General features: G+C 46.8%; 1 protein-coding gene across 1 annotated transcript in view; it reads right to left on the bottom strand.

Moving 5' to 3' along the window:
• Positions 1 to 6,499: 6,499 nt before the first annotated feature.
• The window catches only part of CAPRIN2 (caprin family member 2), a 38,315-nt gene continuing 26,373 nt past the window's right edge, over positions 6,500 to 18,441 (bottom strand). The window contains exons 12-19 of the mRNA XM_054988599.1: positions 18,276 to 18,331; positions 16,917 to 17,027; positions 14,723 to 14,860; positions 13,990 to 14,173; positions 11,881 to 12,066; positions 10,618 to 10,721; positions 9,709 to 9,772; positions 6,500 to 7,068 (exon numbers count right to left, since the gene is read on the bottom strand). Of these exons, the coding sequence (XP_054844574.1) occupies positions 6,500 to 7,068; positions 9,709 to 9,772; positions 10,618 to 10,721; positions 11,881 to 12,066; positions 13,990 to 14,173; positions 14,723 to 14,860; positions 16,917 to 17,027; positions 18,276 to 18,331 (1,412 nt within the window). The remainder of the gene's footprint in view (positions 7,069 to 9,708; positions 9,773 to 10,617; positions 10,722 to 11,880; positions 12,067 to 13,989; positions 14,174 to 14,722; positions 14,861 to 16,916; positions 17,028 to 18,275; positions 18,332 to 18,441) is intronic.

Here is an 18,441-nt window from a genome sequence, read left to right on the forward strand (position 1 = left end):
AGCATAGTTAGAGACAAGCACAGAAAGATCCGATTCCTCTGCTAAGGGAGACTAATATCAAGAATAGTTTAATTACATACCATTTGTCAGTGAAACAGGGTGGGAGTAGAAACCCATTTTAGAATGTGGGAAGAGATGGTTCAAATTAATCAGGTGAATATAGAAAAACTAGTTCTAGGAATAAACAGGGTTAACATACCTGTAACTTATGTTCATCGAGTTCTTCTGTGCTGACACACATGGGGACTGCGCAGGCGCAGGCCAGCCGCCGGAGAATTTTCTAGAGCTTCCATGGCTCCGAAGGGGCCGTTTGTCGCGCGCCTCAGCGACCGTTTTCCCGCCCAAACGGTCACGTGATCCTCCAGCGACCAACGGCCCCTTCCCTCAGTTCTCCCTTGCCGCCGCTTGACCAACACACTTCAGCCGTAACACCTTAAAAACACCAATATCCGTTACAGCCATCACAGTATTGTGCATTGGAGTTCACAGCGGGGTAGGAGGGAGGGCTGTGTGTCAGCACAGAAGAACTCGATGAACATAAGTTACAGGTATGTTAACCCTGTTTTCATCTTCGTTCTTCTGTGCCTCCACACATGGGAGTGTACCAAGCTTCACACAATAAGGAAGGCGGGGGTGAAGTCCAACACAATTTTATTAAGCAAACAAGATCAACAATAAATAGACATGCATATATACATCTATGTAAAAATACTGTGTAAGGACACATAAATACTCAATATTTACATATATACACACCCCCAAGGTACATATATACACACTTCCACTCAAGGGTACCCAACAGGTACGTCAAGGAAGTCAAACCAAAACTCCCTCAGGAAAAGAGGGAGTGTAAGACAGCCTTGGCCACAGATACATCCTGCTCCGCATTGACATCAACGGCGTAATGCCTGACAAAGGTGTCTGCAGAGGACCATGTGGCTGCTTTACAAATGTTAACCAGGGGCACCCCCCTGAGGAGTGCCGAAGAGGATGCTTGGGACCGCGTGAAGTGGGCTCTGACATGAAGCGGGCAAGCCACCCCTGCTAGGGAATAGGCCTTGCTAATGGCCGACACAATCCACCTAGACAGGGTCTGTGAGGAAGCCCTGCTACCCTTGTCCTTGGCCCCAAAACATACAAACAGGTGAGGACTGGAGCGGAATCCCTTCGTCCTATCCAGGTAATAGGCTAGGGCCCTCTTCAAGTCTAGGGAATGAAGGGCCTTTTCCCCCTTAGAGGAAGGTTGAGGAAAGAAAGCAGGCAGTGAGATATCCTGCGAGAGGTGGAAGGCGGACACCACCTTGGGCAGGAACCCAAGGCAGGGACGCAGGACCACCTTGTTGGGATGAAATACAAGAAAGGGAGGGTCAGACCGCAGTGCAGACAGCTCACTGACCCTTCTGGCCGATGTGACGGCCACCAAGAATGCCACCTTGTAGGATAGCATATCCAAGGGGCATGAAGCCATAGGTTCAAATGGAGGCAACATGAGACGTGAGAGCACCAAGGACAGCGACCACTGAGGCACTGGCGCTGACACAGGTGGGTAAAGATTGTACATGCCCTTAAGGAACTGGCGGGATTGTGGGTGAGAAAACACCGTAGCACCCTCAACTCGGGTGTGAGCAGCTGATATCGCTGCCAGGTGGACCTTGAGGGAGGAAGCCTTCAAGCCCAGGCCACGCAAGTGGCACAAATACTCGAACACCACCCCCAAGGGACTGTTGTCAGGCACCACTCCTCTGGCAAGTGCCCAGAGCTCAAACCTGCGCCACTTGGCCGCATAAGCGCGCCTAGTGGATGGCCGACGAGCATTCAGGAGGACCCTCTGTACCTCGTCAGTAAAGCCTATCGGGGAGGAACGATCCGCCAAGCCGTTAGATGCAGCTTCCTTGGATCGTGGTGGACCAGGCTCCCGTTTAGGAGAAGGTCTTGCCGAGGGGGCAGACTCACATACGTCCGTTGGGACATCCGCAGGAGCTTCGGGAACCAAACCTGCCGTGGCCAGAAGGGGGCCACTAGAATGCAGTCCGTCCCGTCCTCCTCTATCTTGCACAAGACCCTGGGAATCAAGGGGAATGGAGGAAACATGTAGTGCAAGCCCTGCGTCCACGTAAACTGGAAGGCATCCCCAATAGAGAGGGGGTCGCTCCCTGCCCTGGAACAGAACGTGTGGGCCTTGGTGGTCGCCGCAGTGGCGAACACATCTATCACTGGATGACCCCACATCTGGAAGATCGGCCCAACGCACTCTACGTTCAGTTCCCACTCGTGTTCCAGTAAAGGGACCCTGCTGAGGGCATCTGCCCGGGCATTGTCCGACCCAGCCACGTGTATAGCACGAAGCGACACGCCGTTCTTGATAGCCCACTGCCAAGTGAGTGTGGCTTCCCGGCACAGGGCCATGGACACTGTGCCCCCCTGCTGATTCACGTAGTACATGGCAGTCGTGTTGTCCGTCTGTACCAAGACCTGACGATTTCTCAGCAGTGCTGTAAGAGACACAAGTGCGAAACGAATGGCCCTTAGTTCAAGCACATTGATATGGAGGGTCTTTTCCCTGTCAGACCAGACATCTTGCAGCGACACATCACCACAGTAAGCCCCCCATCCCAACAGAGAGGCATCAGTGGTAACCGTGATGTCATGGTGTTGATACCCGAAAGGGGTCCCTCTAAACAAGTTGTCATCAGACAGCCACCAGTCCAAGGAGGAGAGGATGACCCTCGGGATAGAGAATTTGAGGGACGGAGGGTGCAGTAGAGCATCATACCTCCGCACAAACCAGTTCTGTAGAGGGCGCATACGCAGCCTAGCGAAAGGCACCACAGTGGTGGCCGCTGCCATATGCCCTAGTAAGCACTGGATAGTGCGCACAGACTGGAACCGGTTCCTTTTAAACATGGACACTAGACCCCTTAGGGACCGAGCCCTCTCCAAGGGGAGCAGGGCCTTACCCTCCACAGAGTCTAACAGTGCACCAATGTAGGACACCTTGCAGTTGGGCACCAGTTTGGATTTCTCCAAGTTCACCAGGAGCCCCAGGCGTTGGCAAGTGCTAAGTACCAAGCCAATGTCCTGCACCAGCCTAGACTCTGATTCAGCCACGATGAGCCAGTCATCGAGGTACGGAAAGATGGTACAGCCTTCTTCCCGTAGGAAGGAAACCACAGGGGCCACACATTTAGTGAACACTCGTGGGGCAGTGGACAGGCCAAAGGGGAGCACCTTATACCGGAAAACCCTTTGCCGGTAAACAAAGCTCAGGTACTTCCTGTGCTCCTTCCGTATGCCCACGTGAAAGTATGCGTCTTTTAAGTCAAGAACCGCAAACCAATCCCCCTGTTTCAGCAAGGCGATCACAGCCGCCAACGTTACCATTTTGAATTTGGTCACCTTGAGGAAGGCATTAAGGCCCCTCAGATCTAAGATGGGACGTAAGCCCCCATCCTTCTTAGGGACCAGGAAGAACCTAGAGAAGAATCCCTTCACAGAGTCCTCATAGGGCAATTCTTCCACAGCACCCTTGGCCAAGAGCGACACGATCTCCGCATCCAGCTCGGCCATAGTGTTATTGACAGCTGTCAGGGGTGATCTGCATCTAGGCAGCTCAACGAACTCCAGCCCGTATCCCAGTTCAACAATAGTTAAGACCCATGAGTCAGATGTTATTGACTCCCACTCAGAGAGGAGTGGACTAAGTCTGTCCGAAAAGTTCGGGGATACGGCTGGCGTGACCCGTCAGTACTGCCTCCCGGTGCCCTGCTGATCCTTCTGCTGGGCCGGTTGTTGTGCCGGACGAGGCTTGAAGGGCCGACGCCTCCTCTGCTGTTGTGCGGGAGGGTAAGGCCGCTGTTGGTAGGCAGGATACTGCTGGTAGCCTGGCCGCTGTTGATGGTATCTGCCCTGGTAATGGTAAGGGCCAGATCGGGGAGCGTACCGTGACCTGGAGGAGGGCTTGTCCGCTGGAGCCAGACCCAAAGACCGCGCCGTCTGCCGGTCCTCTTTCTTTTTCTTCAGGGTCTCGTCGGTCGCTTTGGAAAAGAGCGAATCCCCCTCAAATGGCATGCTCTCCACTCTGGAACGCACCTCTTGGGACAGGGCCGTAGACCGCAACCAGGAGTGGCGCCTGAGGACCACCGCCGAAGCCATCCCTCTAGCAGCAGTGTCAGCAGCGTGGCTTCCAGCGTTCATCTGCTGCTTAGACAGCCTCACAGCCTCTGTCTGCAGCAGGGACACCACAGCCTTCTGCTCAGGAGGGAGGTCTCGTGTATAGGATGCCAACTTCTCCCAGAGGTACAGCTGGTACCCTGCCATGATGGTCTGATAGTTGGCAATCCTCAGACCTAGGGAAGAAACAATGTATTGGCGCCTGCCCATGGCATCCAGTTTCTTGCCCTCCTTATCGGCAGGTACCGAGGAGTGACCCGATCGCCTGGGGTTGAACTCCTCTGTGACCAAGGAGGAAGGTGGAGGGTGTTTCACCAGCGCCGGCCAGGTACCCTGCTTGATCTTGTAGAGCTGCTCAATCCTCTTGGATGTTGGAGGTTGATCGCAGGGCACCTGCCACACCTTCTCCACGATTTCCTCAAGACCCTCGAGCATGGGGAAGCCAACGTATGCCGGGTTGTCTCCGTAAATGCGTTTGAGGAGCTTGTCCTTGGTCTGGGGAACTGCCGAGGAGATGTCCATCTCGAGAGCCTTGGCCATCCTTGCCATCTGGTCGGCGTAGATACGGAGGTCCTCGAATGGCGAGTCCGCAGATGGTACAAGCTCTTCAGCTGGCGATGGTTCGGACCAGGACTCCGACTGGTAGCCGCCAAAGCTCTCCACATCCTCCTCATCGGAACCGAGCTGGGATTCCGGAACCTGGTGCGGAGGGGGAGCCCACGTCGACCTCGATGTCGAAGGCCTCGGTTCCGACACGGAGAAACCTGCAGGTGCCCCTTCCCACTGGCAATGGTATGGCGAGGGGAGGTAGGAGGCCTGTCGATGTCGGGACGCAGTGGACCGGACCGATCGGACACTGTCCCCAGACCGACGTCGCTCACGACCGGCAGCTGGTGGAGACGGACGGGCAGGCGACGGACGGCTCCGACGAGGAGACGGGCTCGGTTCCAGCCTCGGCGACCGAAGAGCAGGCGATGTTCGGATCCGACGGCGCGGGCTCGGCTCCGGTCCCGAAGAGAATTCTGCGGGCACCGTCTCGAAGGCCATCGGATCCGGCACCGGCACGGAGATGTCCTCTGGCTCCGGGGAATCCAGATGAGGGGAAGGCGTGTGAGGAAGCACGATGACCTCTTCCTGGGGAGCGGGATGCGGCGACCGGTGATGTTTGGTCTTCTTCTTCTTCTTCGCCGGTTCCGAAGAAGACCTCGGAACCGACGCGCTCCTCGCCTTCGAAGGGGACCTCGGCCTCGATCTCTTAGGTTTTACCGGAATCGACCCGGTCGTCGGTTCCGATCGGGGACTCGGTAGACGGATCCTCGGTTCCGATGTCGGTCTCGGATCCGACCTGGTGGAAGATGCGCTACGGGGCGGCCGCACCGGTCCCTGCGCTGGAGAGGCCGTTCTCGACGCCGAGGCACTCGGGGGACGCGGTTTCGACCCCGACCTCGCGGAGGCCACTGAGCCAGCTCTGGAATGCCGTTCGGCAGAGGGGCTACCGAGGTCACGAAGTCCGAAGTCAAAAGCCAAGCAATCAGTCAGAATAAAGCACGAAGCACAAAAAAGCACAGAGCAACGAAGCTCACGTTCTCTCCAAGCGGCGGCAAGAAGAGAACTGAGGGAAGGGGCCGTTGGTCGCTGGAGGATCACGTGACCGTTTGGGCGGGAAAACGGTCGCTGAGGCGCGCGACAAACGGCCCCTTCGGAGCCATGGAAGCTCTAGAAAATTCTCCGGCGGCTGGCCTGCGCCTGCGCAGTCCCCATGTGTGGAGGCACAGAAGAACGAAGATGAACTTCCAGTTACTGGGCAAAAAAGTTTTTATGATCAGATTTTTTAGGATTGAGGTCAAGTATCTTGGACTGAATATGTTCTTTTAGTTATTTGTGCATCTTTTGGGAAAGCTACTTTTAAAATTAATCTCAGCTCTTGGCTTGGCTGCTAATATCTGGATTTTTAAGGGCAAGCATTGCATACACAGCCACCATACTAGCACAGACACGGATACTAAGGCATATTCATTGTTTTTATTTAGGCACAAGGCATTGTGAATAGCCCACACTTGAGGCCAATTATGAGTAGTATAGTAAGCTGATATTACAGTTCAAGGATAAGTGCAAACATACATTCACAGCTTTACTATCAAGGCTACATCACAACTGATAAAGTGCCACATTAGTGCTGACCCAACTCCATCTCACATTGCAAGACAGAATACTATATCCCCGTTTTAGAGTTGTGTTCTAAGTAACCAGTATGAAGTGCAAAAAGTAGTCTCCCACCTTTCATCTTCCTCCACCAAGCTATTTGAAGCAGCTTTATTGTAAACCATACTCAGTCTTGATATAGGAGGTATCCTGAGAAGGTAGAGTATTTCCAACTACTTCCATAAATAGCTCCTCTATGAAGGCGTAGCCAAATCTGGTCTCCTTGAAAAAGCTGAAGGACTGCATGGTTACTAGCAGTCTCATGATCTGGGGCCCCATCATTGGCATACGCAGATACGAGAACCTCTTCGTTTTTCATGAGGTTCACATACAGGGGAACATTCACAGCCAATTTCAGCATGTGGAAGATGAAGACATAGGTACCATTCACTGGACAATTGAATCTACCAAGTTGGATATCGAAGGTTTCACCAAGGTTGTTCAACAGCAGGTCAAACACTATGGGCTGATCTAGAGTTCCAGGAGCCAAGTTAGAAGTTCTAGCAGCAGAAAAAGCCACTTTCATCTGCTGCGGAAGGGGGTAGACGTGAACAGGTAGTATGGTGGCTGCTTGGCTCGTCACTGGCATATCGACAGGAGTGATGCTGCGGGAGTCACCCTGCCCAGAGTCCCCACTGTTAAAGGTCTCATTGTCACGTTCTGGGCTGCTCACCTGAGAAGAATCGCTCCACCCTGCTGTTAAAGATCATGAGCAAGAGTTAATTTAGATCAATACATTTGTGTGGGGAAACCATAATATATTTTTAGGAATTTTGCTTTTCCAAACTTTTGAGATTCCAAATATTTTTAAGAAGTACTTCTGGTCATAAGTTGTCACCAGCCAGATGTTTTGCTCTTCCTTTCTAGTTACAATCCTGCTCTTAGTTCTGACATATTCTAGGTGTTTCTTTAAACTGAAAGAATAACAGAAGTTCAGATGCATTTGCAATGGTTGTTTTTGTGTTGTTTAGATTAATACAACACTCAACATTCCTTGATTATGGATTGATAGGCACCACACGGCTTGTTCAACCTCTTCAGGTACCATCAACAAACACCCAACTCTCAGAAATGCATGTTAGTCCAAAACTTTCCCTGGCAAATTAATATCAGATTAGAAACACCATGTCACTTCCACTGTAGTCATCGAAAAGTACAGGAAATTAAATATATGCAATATTCTTACCACTAAGACAACACACATCTTAAAAATATGTCTGTTTTATTTAGTGTAGAAAACCATTTTACCAATATTTAGACTGCACTATTAGCACTAACTGAACTGATGCATCCTGGCGTCTACAAGATTGCTTTCGGACTGTGATTCTTTGCCATTTTTCTCAGCTTTCCTCAATTCCCTTCTTCTGAAGTATTCTCTACCACGAGTTCTACCTTGAGCTCTAACTGCTGAACCATTCTCTTCCTGTCTGTTTCCTTGCCTGTAATCTAAAACATAGGAGCTTTGAAGTTTTTATGAAGTGTGCAAAGTACTACTATATAACATGACTTAACTGATATTACCTTAATATTTTAAAGAGAATCACTGCCTCAAATGATGTATACCTTGACTATTCAATGTATGTGGTGGGTGTTATGCTCATTAGATACAGAAACTTAAAAAAACAAGATTGGTCACATTAACTGAAATGGCTGGAGTCCATGTGCGTTTTATGGAAACTATTCACCAGTCTCCAGAAATAACTTTCTACCTCTCCTGTTCATAGTCCAGTAGGCTATGGGGAAGGTGAAACAGAACACAGGAAAAGGGACCTTCTCGTTAAGTCCTATCAAAGTCATCAAGTTATTGGTGACTGCCCCTTTCCTTCCCCTTGCAGAGATAAGGCATTTAGAAGTTCAAAGTTCAAACTTTTCCAGAGTCATCTTCTCAGCTTTGGAAATTTATCCCAACCAATGTAAGAGCTTTAAGAGGCAACTGAAATAGATAGTGAAACTGTTCTGAATAGGACAGGAAGAGCATCATTCCCAAAGTCAATTTAATATAGCTAGGAGGTGCATCTTAACCAGAGATGCCAGTCATAGCCATGGTGGGACTGGTTGCCCTGATAAAGAACCTTCATATGCACATCTAAAGTTGCCTTTTCCAGATAAGACGGTGATGTTCTATAGCAGCAATCCAGTCCAAGGGACTAGACTCCACCTCCTCCACTACACAATATGCTGCGATACCTTACCAAAGGAAGCTTGAGAAGAAACACTTATTTTGTAATGCCTCATAAGGCAGAAGGAGTTATTCAAACACTGACTGACAAGCTGTCCAGCAATAGAAGCCACACAAGATTAGTTGTGCAGCACCTCCCCCACGGAGGGAGTCTTACAATAGTCTTAAGAATCTAGATTTGAAGAATGGCAATGACATTTTTCTCTTTACATTTTCCATTAGCCTTACTCAAGTCCCTGTAGCCTAGACAAGCCCTGTGCTTCCTTTTCAAGGGAGGCACAGGCGTGGGGAAGAGACACAGCAATGCCCTGTGGTAGAATGGACCCAACTCCAGCCCTGACAATCTTGCAGGGCGCTCAGCCTCTCTCTCAGCTGGAAACTCCCTCTTATGCAAACCACTAGCACAACAGCCACATTCAGGCTTCTTGCCTAGCGGGGCTTCCTCTCAGCACGCTGGCAGAATAGCCATAAAGTCCTAGGGTGCTCCGGCATCAAACAGCAGCTCCTGACTTTTTCTTGTGGGAGCAGTCAAGCAACTCCTCCTTGCTGAGTCCAAAAGGCAGTCTCTTACTGCACTGGGGAGTGCATGCTGGTGGCAGTGAGCATCCTCTGAACAACTCTGGGTAACCGTACCAAGAAAGGCACAACTGCAGCTTTGTGGACTCCCACCCCACCCCTCATCCCTCAACAGGGCTCCCACAGCTTCTTAATAGGCTCTGCCTTTAATCCTTCTATGAACCACTTGTTGCATTTGTTTCTCAGCTAGCTTTTAATTTTCCTCCAAAAAAAGCTTCCACAAATCAGGAAAGATTCAGGGAGCCTTGCCACCTCTGTTGAGGAAGGATGAAAACCAAGAGGGAGATACCCCCACCCCCTGTGGAAGTTTTAATCAGCTGCTAATCCTACATTTATCAATGAGGAGAGGGAGTTTCCCATCCCCGGATGCCCTCCCCCATTTGAGAATTAGGACCACCTGCTGTAGCAGAAACTGAAAAAATATATAGTCTATAATAGTGTGTTTATCTCAGGGACACATGTAGCATGTGTGAACAAATGTGCGTGAGCAAATGTAGCCATATAGCCCAAAGACCTTGTCATCTCAATACGCAGAATACAGTACTGCATTGTATTTGAAAGCATTACCAAAACAGCCTTACCTCTCGAGTTTGCTCGCCCACTATGAATGCCGCCTCGCTTATAATTCTGTTGGTAATTCACGTCCTAGAAAGACAAACGTTTATTCCTGTTCAGCAAGTACAACCAACTGAAAAAGTTGCTTGCACCAAGATGCTCATGTGCTTTAGGTTATGAAATTTCATCAATCAACAGCTTTCAAAAGTGGAAGAATGACATGGGCTGATATCCCCCCCTTTCCTATGCTCAAAATAAATGTATTGCACTGACTGGATGCAGAGGCCCACGTATGCAGCCTCCCAATCCTACCCCCACTCACAGAATAGAGAGGAAAGAACTGAGAAGCCACACAAACGTTTTATTAGCATGCCTATATGGGAGGGCAGGTGCCTCCTATGTTATTACACTATTGCTGCCTGGCAAGATATCTACACTTTGCCTGAGCTCTGGGCACTCATTTAGTTGAGCCCCACTCCAGTGGACACTCTTGAACATGAGCGCTCAGAACCACAGCCAACTTTTGTGAAACCAACCTGGAAAGTATACTTCCGAATACAGCGCAAGCCAAGTCACCCTCCAAAGGACTCGAGTTTTGCTAACATCAGATTGAAAGCCTGGTGACAGGCAAGGCTCCCAACCACCCAGGTGTCAACTCAATATATTTGGGAGAACCATCTCTGTGATATTTGCCTAACTAGGGTGCAACAGGAGAAGAAACACTCAACACGGAATTCGAAGACTCTTTCATTAAGATCTGTCCCTAAATGACCTATTACAGCACACCATTTTCAAAAGCAATAAGCCAAACTGCATAACAATGCTCATCTCTAATTATTTGCAAATCAACGCCGGCTTCTGGCTTCTGATCGGGGACCAAAGACACAAATATTAAATACTGTAAATGTGCAAGAAATGACCCGCAAAGTCCTTACCCGCTGAGGATATTGCACGGCAGGATAATCTCTGCCAGGCAGCTGCAACTGGCCATAGCTGCCATTAGACATGGAAGGAGACCCCCTGTAGGCTTCAAAACCTCCTGGAACAGACAATGAAGCAGGAGAGTCATTTTATTTCGCCAAATTAAGATTTTAGCTTTAAGAACCAGAGGAGTTAGCCGTGTTAGTCTGTAGTAGCAAAATAGATGCATCTGACGAAGAGAAGTGTTGTTCTCGAAAGCTTATGCTACAGTAAAGTTGGTTAGTCTTAAAGGTGCTACTGGACTCTTTTCAACTTCAAGAACTTAAGCCATGGACTTAATATTGGCATCATTTGCCCTGGTCACTTAGGGGTCTGCTGGCAAACTGCAGGAATTTCCTTCTGGCTGATACTATACTGATGTTATATAATTTTTCTTCATTATAGCCACACTCTTTATCATGCCTAATACGCTATGCTGTTCTGATTTCGGCAATCTTAGTCCTAGTCCATCACTCACTACATCTTCTCATATTGACCTACACTGTGCTTATTAAGCGTCTCCTCATGTGGACGGTTACCAGCTTGCGTTGCATAATCTGTTCTAAGTCTCAGTGAGAAAGGCAGGCTATAAACATGGTAATTAGGATATGTGAATTTATGACCAGGATGTAACAAAAATTTGATAGCTAGAGGAGATTTAGCTAGTACAAGTAATGTCATGACTGAAATGACAGTGTTTCAGACCCACACAGTAACAAGACTCTCCCTTAACTCCAGGCATCTTTTAAGATTGCTCTTCATTAACAATAACAGCAGCAACAACAACGCTTATATACTGCTCTTCTAGACAGATTAGTGCCCCACCCAGAGCAGTGAACAAGTTAGTGTTATTATCCCCACAATGCAGCTGGGGCTGAGAGGCTTACCCAAGGCCACCTTTCTGAGCTCATGGCAGCAGTGTGATTCGAACCAGTGGAGTGCTGATACATCCTCCCCATTCAGTATGCCCTTCCTATATGTTTCGTCACTAAGTTCCACCCATGACTTGAAAGTGTTCCCAAGAGTTGCCAATTTGAATCTGGCATGGAAAGTCTGTGCAACTTTTGATTTTTTCCCCCAAGATCCATTTCGTTCTGACCTAGTAAGTATCCTTCAGCATGCAAGCAATGAGGCTGCCACTCTACATGCTTCACCTGAAGTTCCTGCTGCTAAGTTTTGCAGCTTCTAAAGCACAGATGTTATAAGGAGGTAGGAATTCCCAAAGCAGCTGGACATACCTTTATAGCCACTAGGAGAGCGGTAAGTGTTGGAAATTGATCTTGTACCTCGGAGGGTGCCTCTGACTGACCCACGCGTTGTAACAAATGGTTGAGGTGGTCTGGGGAAAGCTGTTGTCTGCGCTGCATAAAAGGTGAGGCTACCGTTGCTTACAGGAACTGTTCCTTCAGCATGGTAAATAGCTGCTTAATGTGAGAAGTACATTTTAAAATATATCTCCCCTGATTTACCACATCATATCAAATTCATCTTAAGGTTCTTATTAAGGTTTTGCAAGGAGTTGCACGCCAAGAATTTTCTCCCAAACACCGTAAGAGAATCTCTACCTCCCCCCACCACACACACTTGTACTCTTTAAGGGAAAGTGGCAGAGGAAAGATATGTAAACAGTGGTTACACTTAACACAGTTATCCTGAATACAGACTTTGGCTATGCCAAACATGTATCAGAACCACAGGCGTCTACTTCGCCGTCCACAGAAAGAAGCAGAGAGTTATTTTCTCCATGTTACTTCCTCAGTTTTGACCATCAGGATTCAGATCATCTCTCTGAAATATTATCTCACTTGTACATTAATGCTGCTGTGACAGTCAGAGGGTTGCTTCATATGTTGCTGCATTAACAGATTAGGTCCCCGCCCCTCAATAACCAAAACAGTATTCTACAAGACACAGGGAAGCCATCGGTATTTCCCTTGACTGCACACACAAGCTGCTTGTATGTAAAGGCAATTCCAACTGCACTTAAGATATAGTAAGGCCATGTCTACATGATGGCCAAAACAGTTTATTCAAGAGTAAGTGAGCCAATGCTTAAACGAGCACAAATGAACTAGCGTCAATCTTCAGGCCTACAGGAAAGCCCTTCAATAGCTGGAGTGGTTTCTCTCAGCTCCCCGTCTTCCTTTGCACTCCCAAGAGAAAAATACAGAGACTACCGCAGCTTGTTTTGTGTACGATGGTTCATGCGAGGTAACACAGAATACTTTGACAAACAGTTGCGGTTAGATTGAAACCCCCTACAGCTAGAAGCCATCTGATGGGAATGATCCCCCTTCCCCATCTGCAGACGTGGGATGCAAATGACCAGCATTACGGTCTATCCCTGCTTCTTTTAGGTTTTATGCTGCTTTTAATGGCTTGTTCTAAATTTGATGAAAAATAAGTTGCTTTTACTTGTGAGGTGCCTCAAATAGGTCCCTAGAGATGGCAGCGTATAAATTTTCCAAAGGTAAATAATCTCCAGAAAGGAAAGTTTTTCCTCAAATAGTGAAGTGATGAAGAAGCTGAGGGCCAAACTAGATATAACAACATCCTCAGGGCTGATCTTGATCAGGCCTGCAGTGTAGCACTCGTGTTCTCCCAAACACACAAACCTTTTCAAATCCTCAAACAGCCACAAGGGAGCAGGTGTGACGGTTTCAGCACTTTGATACAGCACAGGGGAGCACAAGAGCGCCTCAGCCTGCCACACTGCAGGCCCAATCAGTCTCTTGCGGCATTTTTAAATTGTTTCAGAATGGCAGCAGAGTCCTTGGGGCAGCCACGAGGATAATGTCACATCTAGATCAGCCCTCCGATAACATAGTTTCCCAGGATTCAACAGGCAAAGCTTGGTAGGTTCTAGGCTGGAGAAGTGAAATTCATGGTTTCAGCCATGTTAGATGTAGGCTGAGAAAGGAAGAGCTGAAAGGGCGAAGAGAAGGCAGGGTAGTGGGCCTAGCCTAATAGTGGAAGTGGAGTTTTCCCCCCCAACTAATGTGAGGATTCCATCCAACCTGGCCAATCAAACAAAAGTTACAAATAAAATGCCTGGAAGGACAGCACAAAGCTCACGAAAAAATTTCCTCCCACACAGCAGCCATTCATGCATTACTGCACTATTTCCCCAAACATCAAAACATAGCAGTTTTAAGAAACATTGGAGAAAAGCCAGGGAAACTCAAGGAGGTGCACACATGCACCATGATGTTGTGTGTGTGTGTAGGGGGGGGGGGGGAGAACCTGCTTCCCAACAGCACTGAACCCAGGAGGGAGAAGCCGTATGGAGATGATCTATATATCACCAACTCCCCCAATCTGCAAACATTCATGCACAATCCCCTTACCATTTGGCAAGGATTCTTGAGAAAAAGTGGTTTGTTCAGTATTTTGAGTAGACTGTAATTTACATTGGAGTGGAGTCTGTGTACTTGCTGTAGAGAAGTTCTGGACATATCCTTCAGGATGTGGAGAGTTCTCTTTCGTATCCTGCTCTCTACGAGGAGGTAAAGGTGCATTCACTTTGAACACCTGTAATAGCGTAGAGAAATGTACCGTGAAGAAAGTAGGCACAGCTACTGTGGATCACAAGGTTTTGGCTGCAGTGTGTCATGCCAGTGAATTTTCTTACAGAGCAAAAATATGATTTCTCCTTGACTTGGGTCCACTTACACTATAGAACAAACTGTGCCTTCCCAGTAAGCCCACTGCCTAAGTACATAGCATCACTCTCCCAGCAACACATAATCAACGTCAGGCATGGCTTAAAAAAAAAGGTGGAACTCCCCATTCATTGAGCATTTAGTCATAGCTGCAGAATAAAGATCTACGTCAGTGACATGATCCAGAGAAAAGTAGAGCTACTGTACACTTACAGAAACATGAAGGGTTATTCACAGATTTAGTCTCCGGAGAACTTCTAGTATGTATATTTACAACAGCAACATTTTTTTCAAAACACTATCTAGAGAGAGATGCCTGTCATATAGACCACATGCCCATGGAGAGCAACCATCAATTGACAGATTTTGCCCTCCGACCTAATTTTTATTTGCTTACTTGGAGAGATGATTTACTCACTGTCTGCACAGCCTGAAAGGGAGCAGCTTTGACGGTAACAGAACTGCCGCTTGCTGGAGGAGACTGTAAAACTTCCACTTGAGGTACTGGCGACTGTGTCAGTGGTATCTGTGATTCACTTGAAAGAGGAATAGGTGCCTTGAAGAAACAAAACAATGAGTTCTGGTGGGAAGCAATTTAAGTTGTTAAACCCTCTACTGGCAAATGCCAGCAGTTTCTGCAGCTGGACATAGAAAAGAACAGAACAGCTGCTCCGTACAGTTTGAACCTTGCTATGCATTCGTTATTTCCACCATTTGCTGCTGATTATGTCTAGCCTGTTTTTGTTGGATCCAAATTATTCTTTAAATCTTTATGTGCAAAAGCTAACATGAGCAGATTTCCATATGGAGCTCAGTTTCGGTGTCATGGTAAAGCTTAATCTCAAGATTTAATGTTGCGCTGCATCAACTGTTTCTGTATCTCAGGATGAAAAACTTGTTAATGAATAAGTGAACTATAGTAACTTAAGAGAAAATCTACTCATAAATCATATCATGACTTAAAGACAACAGGCCAAAATCGCCAGCTTTATAACCTATTAATGCGAGTAAGCAGAGACTGCAATTGCTATATATTCCACCATTACTTTCACTTCTTTGGGGTATGTTGGAAAATCTCACTGAAAGAAAAACTAAATGAATGAAGCCAGCCCAAACAAATCTGCAAGTGCAGCCACAGAAAAATTATTATCTGCACGATACATGAAAAGCTATAATAGCAGCTCTGCCAACTATATCCAAAACTACACATTTTGTTCTTATTCCAAAACTATCAATTTCCTCACATCATAATTTAATGGAAAGCATGGATATCAATTTTCCAAACTGTACAGCGAGGGCTGTCAGCTGGCAGCTCAGGTGTTAAAAATACCCAGTTGAAAATTTAACTCTTGAAATTGTTTCAACAGTTACATTCCATGACGCTCAACACTAGAGGAAGAACACTCTAAGATCAACCCAATTATAAAAGATATGCTTAAAAGAGCCATTGAGCTGATAAATTCGTTTTATATAAACACATTTAAAATCTGATCACATACGATATGTGATCCTCCAAGGAGCCTTCTCTAGACTAGTTCTTCGGAATATCAGAGGCTCTCATCGCTTTCTCCCAGAGGAGTGCCTTCAGCCTAGTGGCCCTCTTGGCCCAAGCCTTCGGGATGAATTTGCAGCAATGTTTGCAAGTCTGAATGTTAGGCACTTCCCCTAAGCACTCCAGACAGACAGAATGGCCATCTGTTCTGGTCATTTTAGTAGCGCAAGTAGAATAATATTTAAATAAAGCTTTATCAGCCATTTTACGCACTTTATCTTTTTCTCCTTTCACTTTCAGAATGAAGCGGATGAAAAAGCGTAAACCTTCCTAGCTGGTGGTGAAGAACGAACTGAAGATGGAGGGGGCACTGCCTCCCAGTGGCGTGTTGGGCAGAAAACACTGCACATGCGCACTGCGTAGGTGAGTGTCCCCCTAGCTGATTTTAGCTTTAAAAACTTGCTGTGTCAGCAGGTCCGCACAAGCACAGTCTCATGTGGGAATGCACAGAAGACAATGAAGAAACACTTAAGTTGGAAGAAGATTTCAAACTTTGTTCAGTGGAGCGGTAGGATAGGAGTATGATCCACCCCATCAAAGAGATGGAAAAAGTAACTTACCATAACAAGATGGTCACGCAGAAGGCTGTAATTCCTTCATAACCATTATATCTAATTCTCAACATGGTCCTAGCTGCAGCTCCTTAAAACCACAGACCAGGGCCATGAAGAGAGAAGGGAGATATTTCTACAAACATGGGGTATGTAAATACATCCAGGTTGGCAGAAAAATCCCAAGCCTTTAAAACACAAGGCTATCAGTATCACCATGTTGCAGTTAAAAAATAAGAAGTTAAGCTGCCAACCACAAGGATGTTCTTGACCTAACCAACATGCTTTTTCTGCAGTGGTAATGCAGGTAAAGGGACTCAGCTGTAGGCCAGGCAGAGCACATCTCCAGTTCAAGGAGATCAAAGAGCAGCTGTTGGGAAAGGCCTCTTTTATGAGACTCTGCCAGTCACAGCAGACAACACTGAGCTAAGACGAATCAGTGCTCTGATATCTGAAGGCAGCTTCATCTATTCAGCCTCAAGGGAAGGCTCGGCACAGCTTTGCTTTACCTGTGGTCCCTCTGGTGTTCTGAGTTCAGTTTCCGATCCAGACCCAGACACTGTATGGTCAGAAGCTAAGGAAGTGCTTGATTCATGCACAGTCACAGGAGAAGCAGCAGCCTGACAATTTGAAAAGCTGATATGAGAAGTCTGCTAGCATTAAGTCCTGAAAAGGTTACAATATGAACGTTTGCTTCTCAGCTTAATGTCACTTTTTGTGACCAGGTACTCTCAGCACAACTTATCTATAGGCAGGAGTGGTAGATGTTAAAGAGGGTGTTCCTGTAGCATAAAGTTGAAGGAACTTGAGTTAAGGTCACTTCAGAAGTCCTGGACTTAAACTCTGGGCCAAACTACGTTTTGTCCTATATCCAATCAAAATCATGCAATTACTACACTTTCTTGAAGAGATGGTGGCAAGTTACGTTAATTCCCCCCTCTAACTGAGTCCCCACAATTTTTTTCTGGAGGTGTCAACAGATACTCAGGAACAGCTTAGAGGCAAAATGGGTGGGGGCAGCTCTTGAAGGATGAATTGGTAGAAATGTCCACCCCTCTTAAAGAAACTCAAGTAAATACAGCTGCTTTTTAACATTATAGGGACAATGTAATTGTTATGTTTCCTTTACTGCCATTTGACCTTCAGACGGCCTATTACAAGGATTGAAGGACTAGCTTCAGTTTGGACCTGACGATTAAATTTATCGCCAACTTAAACACAGAATACAGAGTTCCTTGTATCAAGGCATTAAAAATATTTGCAGCTACTATGAACATTTAGAGTCCCTTTCCTACTTGTTCATAGCAATAAACTCTGACTTTAACAACTTTTTCCTGATTAAAAAAATTCAGAAAAATCACAACAAAAACATTGAGCTTTCAGCTGTATGTTAATGTGGCATCAGTCCAAAGGCATTCCTTACTAGAGGAGTTTCCATGCTGGACAAAAAGCATAATCACATCCTAAAAGTAAAGAATATAGGTTTAAGACTCAGCATTGGTAGACAGCTTGGGAACTGAAGTTTCTCTCTCGTGTCTTCTTACACAGTTAATGTTGACCAGAAGTCTAAAAGCCTGTGTTTACTTTAGACAAGCCTCAATGTTTGTGCCCCTTGGTAAGATTTTACTTCCTTAATCTCAACTGACCATGCCCTGGTTATAAGCAAACTGCTTTTGAGACTCTTTGTCAGCTTCATAGCCTCACTCAGGCTACATGCAAATCAAGACCCAATAAATAAATGGATATAACTGTGTGGTTCTTCAGATCCTGATCACTATCTTGCCTCGTAGCAGTTTAAAGGTATACTGCTACTTGCTATCTTAAGAAATGTTAACTGCCCTTGACAAACAAAATTGCTTTACTCTTACCTGCACTGATTGCTCAGGGAAGTTATTCTGACTTGAAGGCTTTTGATCTTTACAAGCTACAATATAGGGGGGAGAGACAGAGAGAGCTGTATCATATTTTGCAAGTAATTTAAGAGTTGTTTGATAAGCTGTAACATTGAAGGTTTGTCTTTAAATAATGAATTAA

This window comes from Eublepharis macularius, chromosome 9, assembly GCF_028583425.1.
Source record: "Eublepharis macularius isolate TG4126 chromosome 9, MPM_Emac_v1.0, whole genome shotgun sequence".
NCBI classification, from domain to species: Eukaryota; Metazoa; Chordata; class Lepidosauria; order Squamata; family Eublepharidae; genus Eublepharis; species Eublepharis macularius.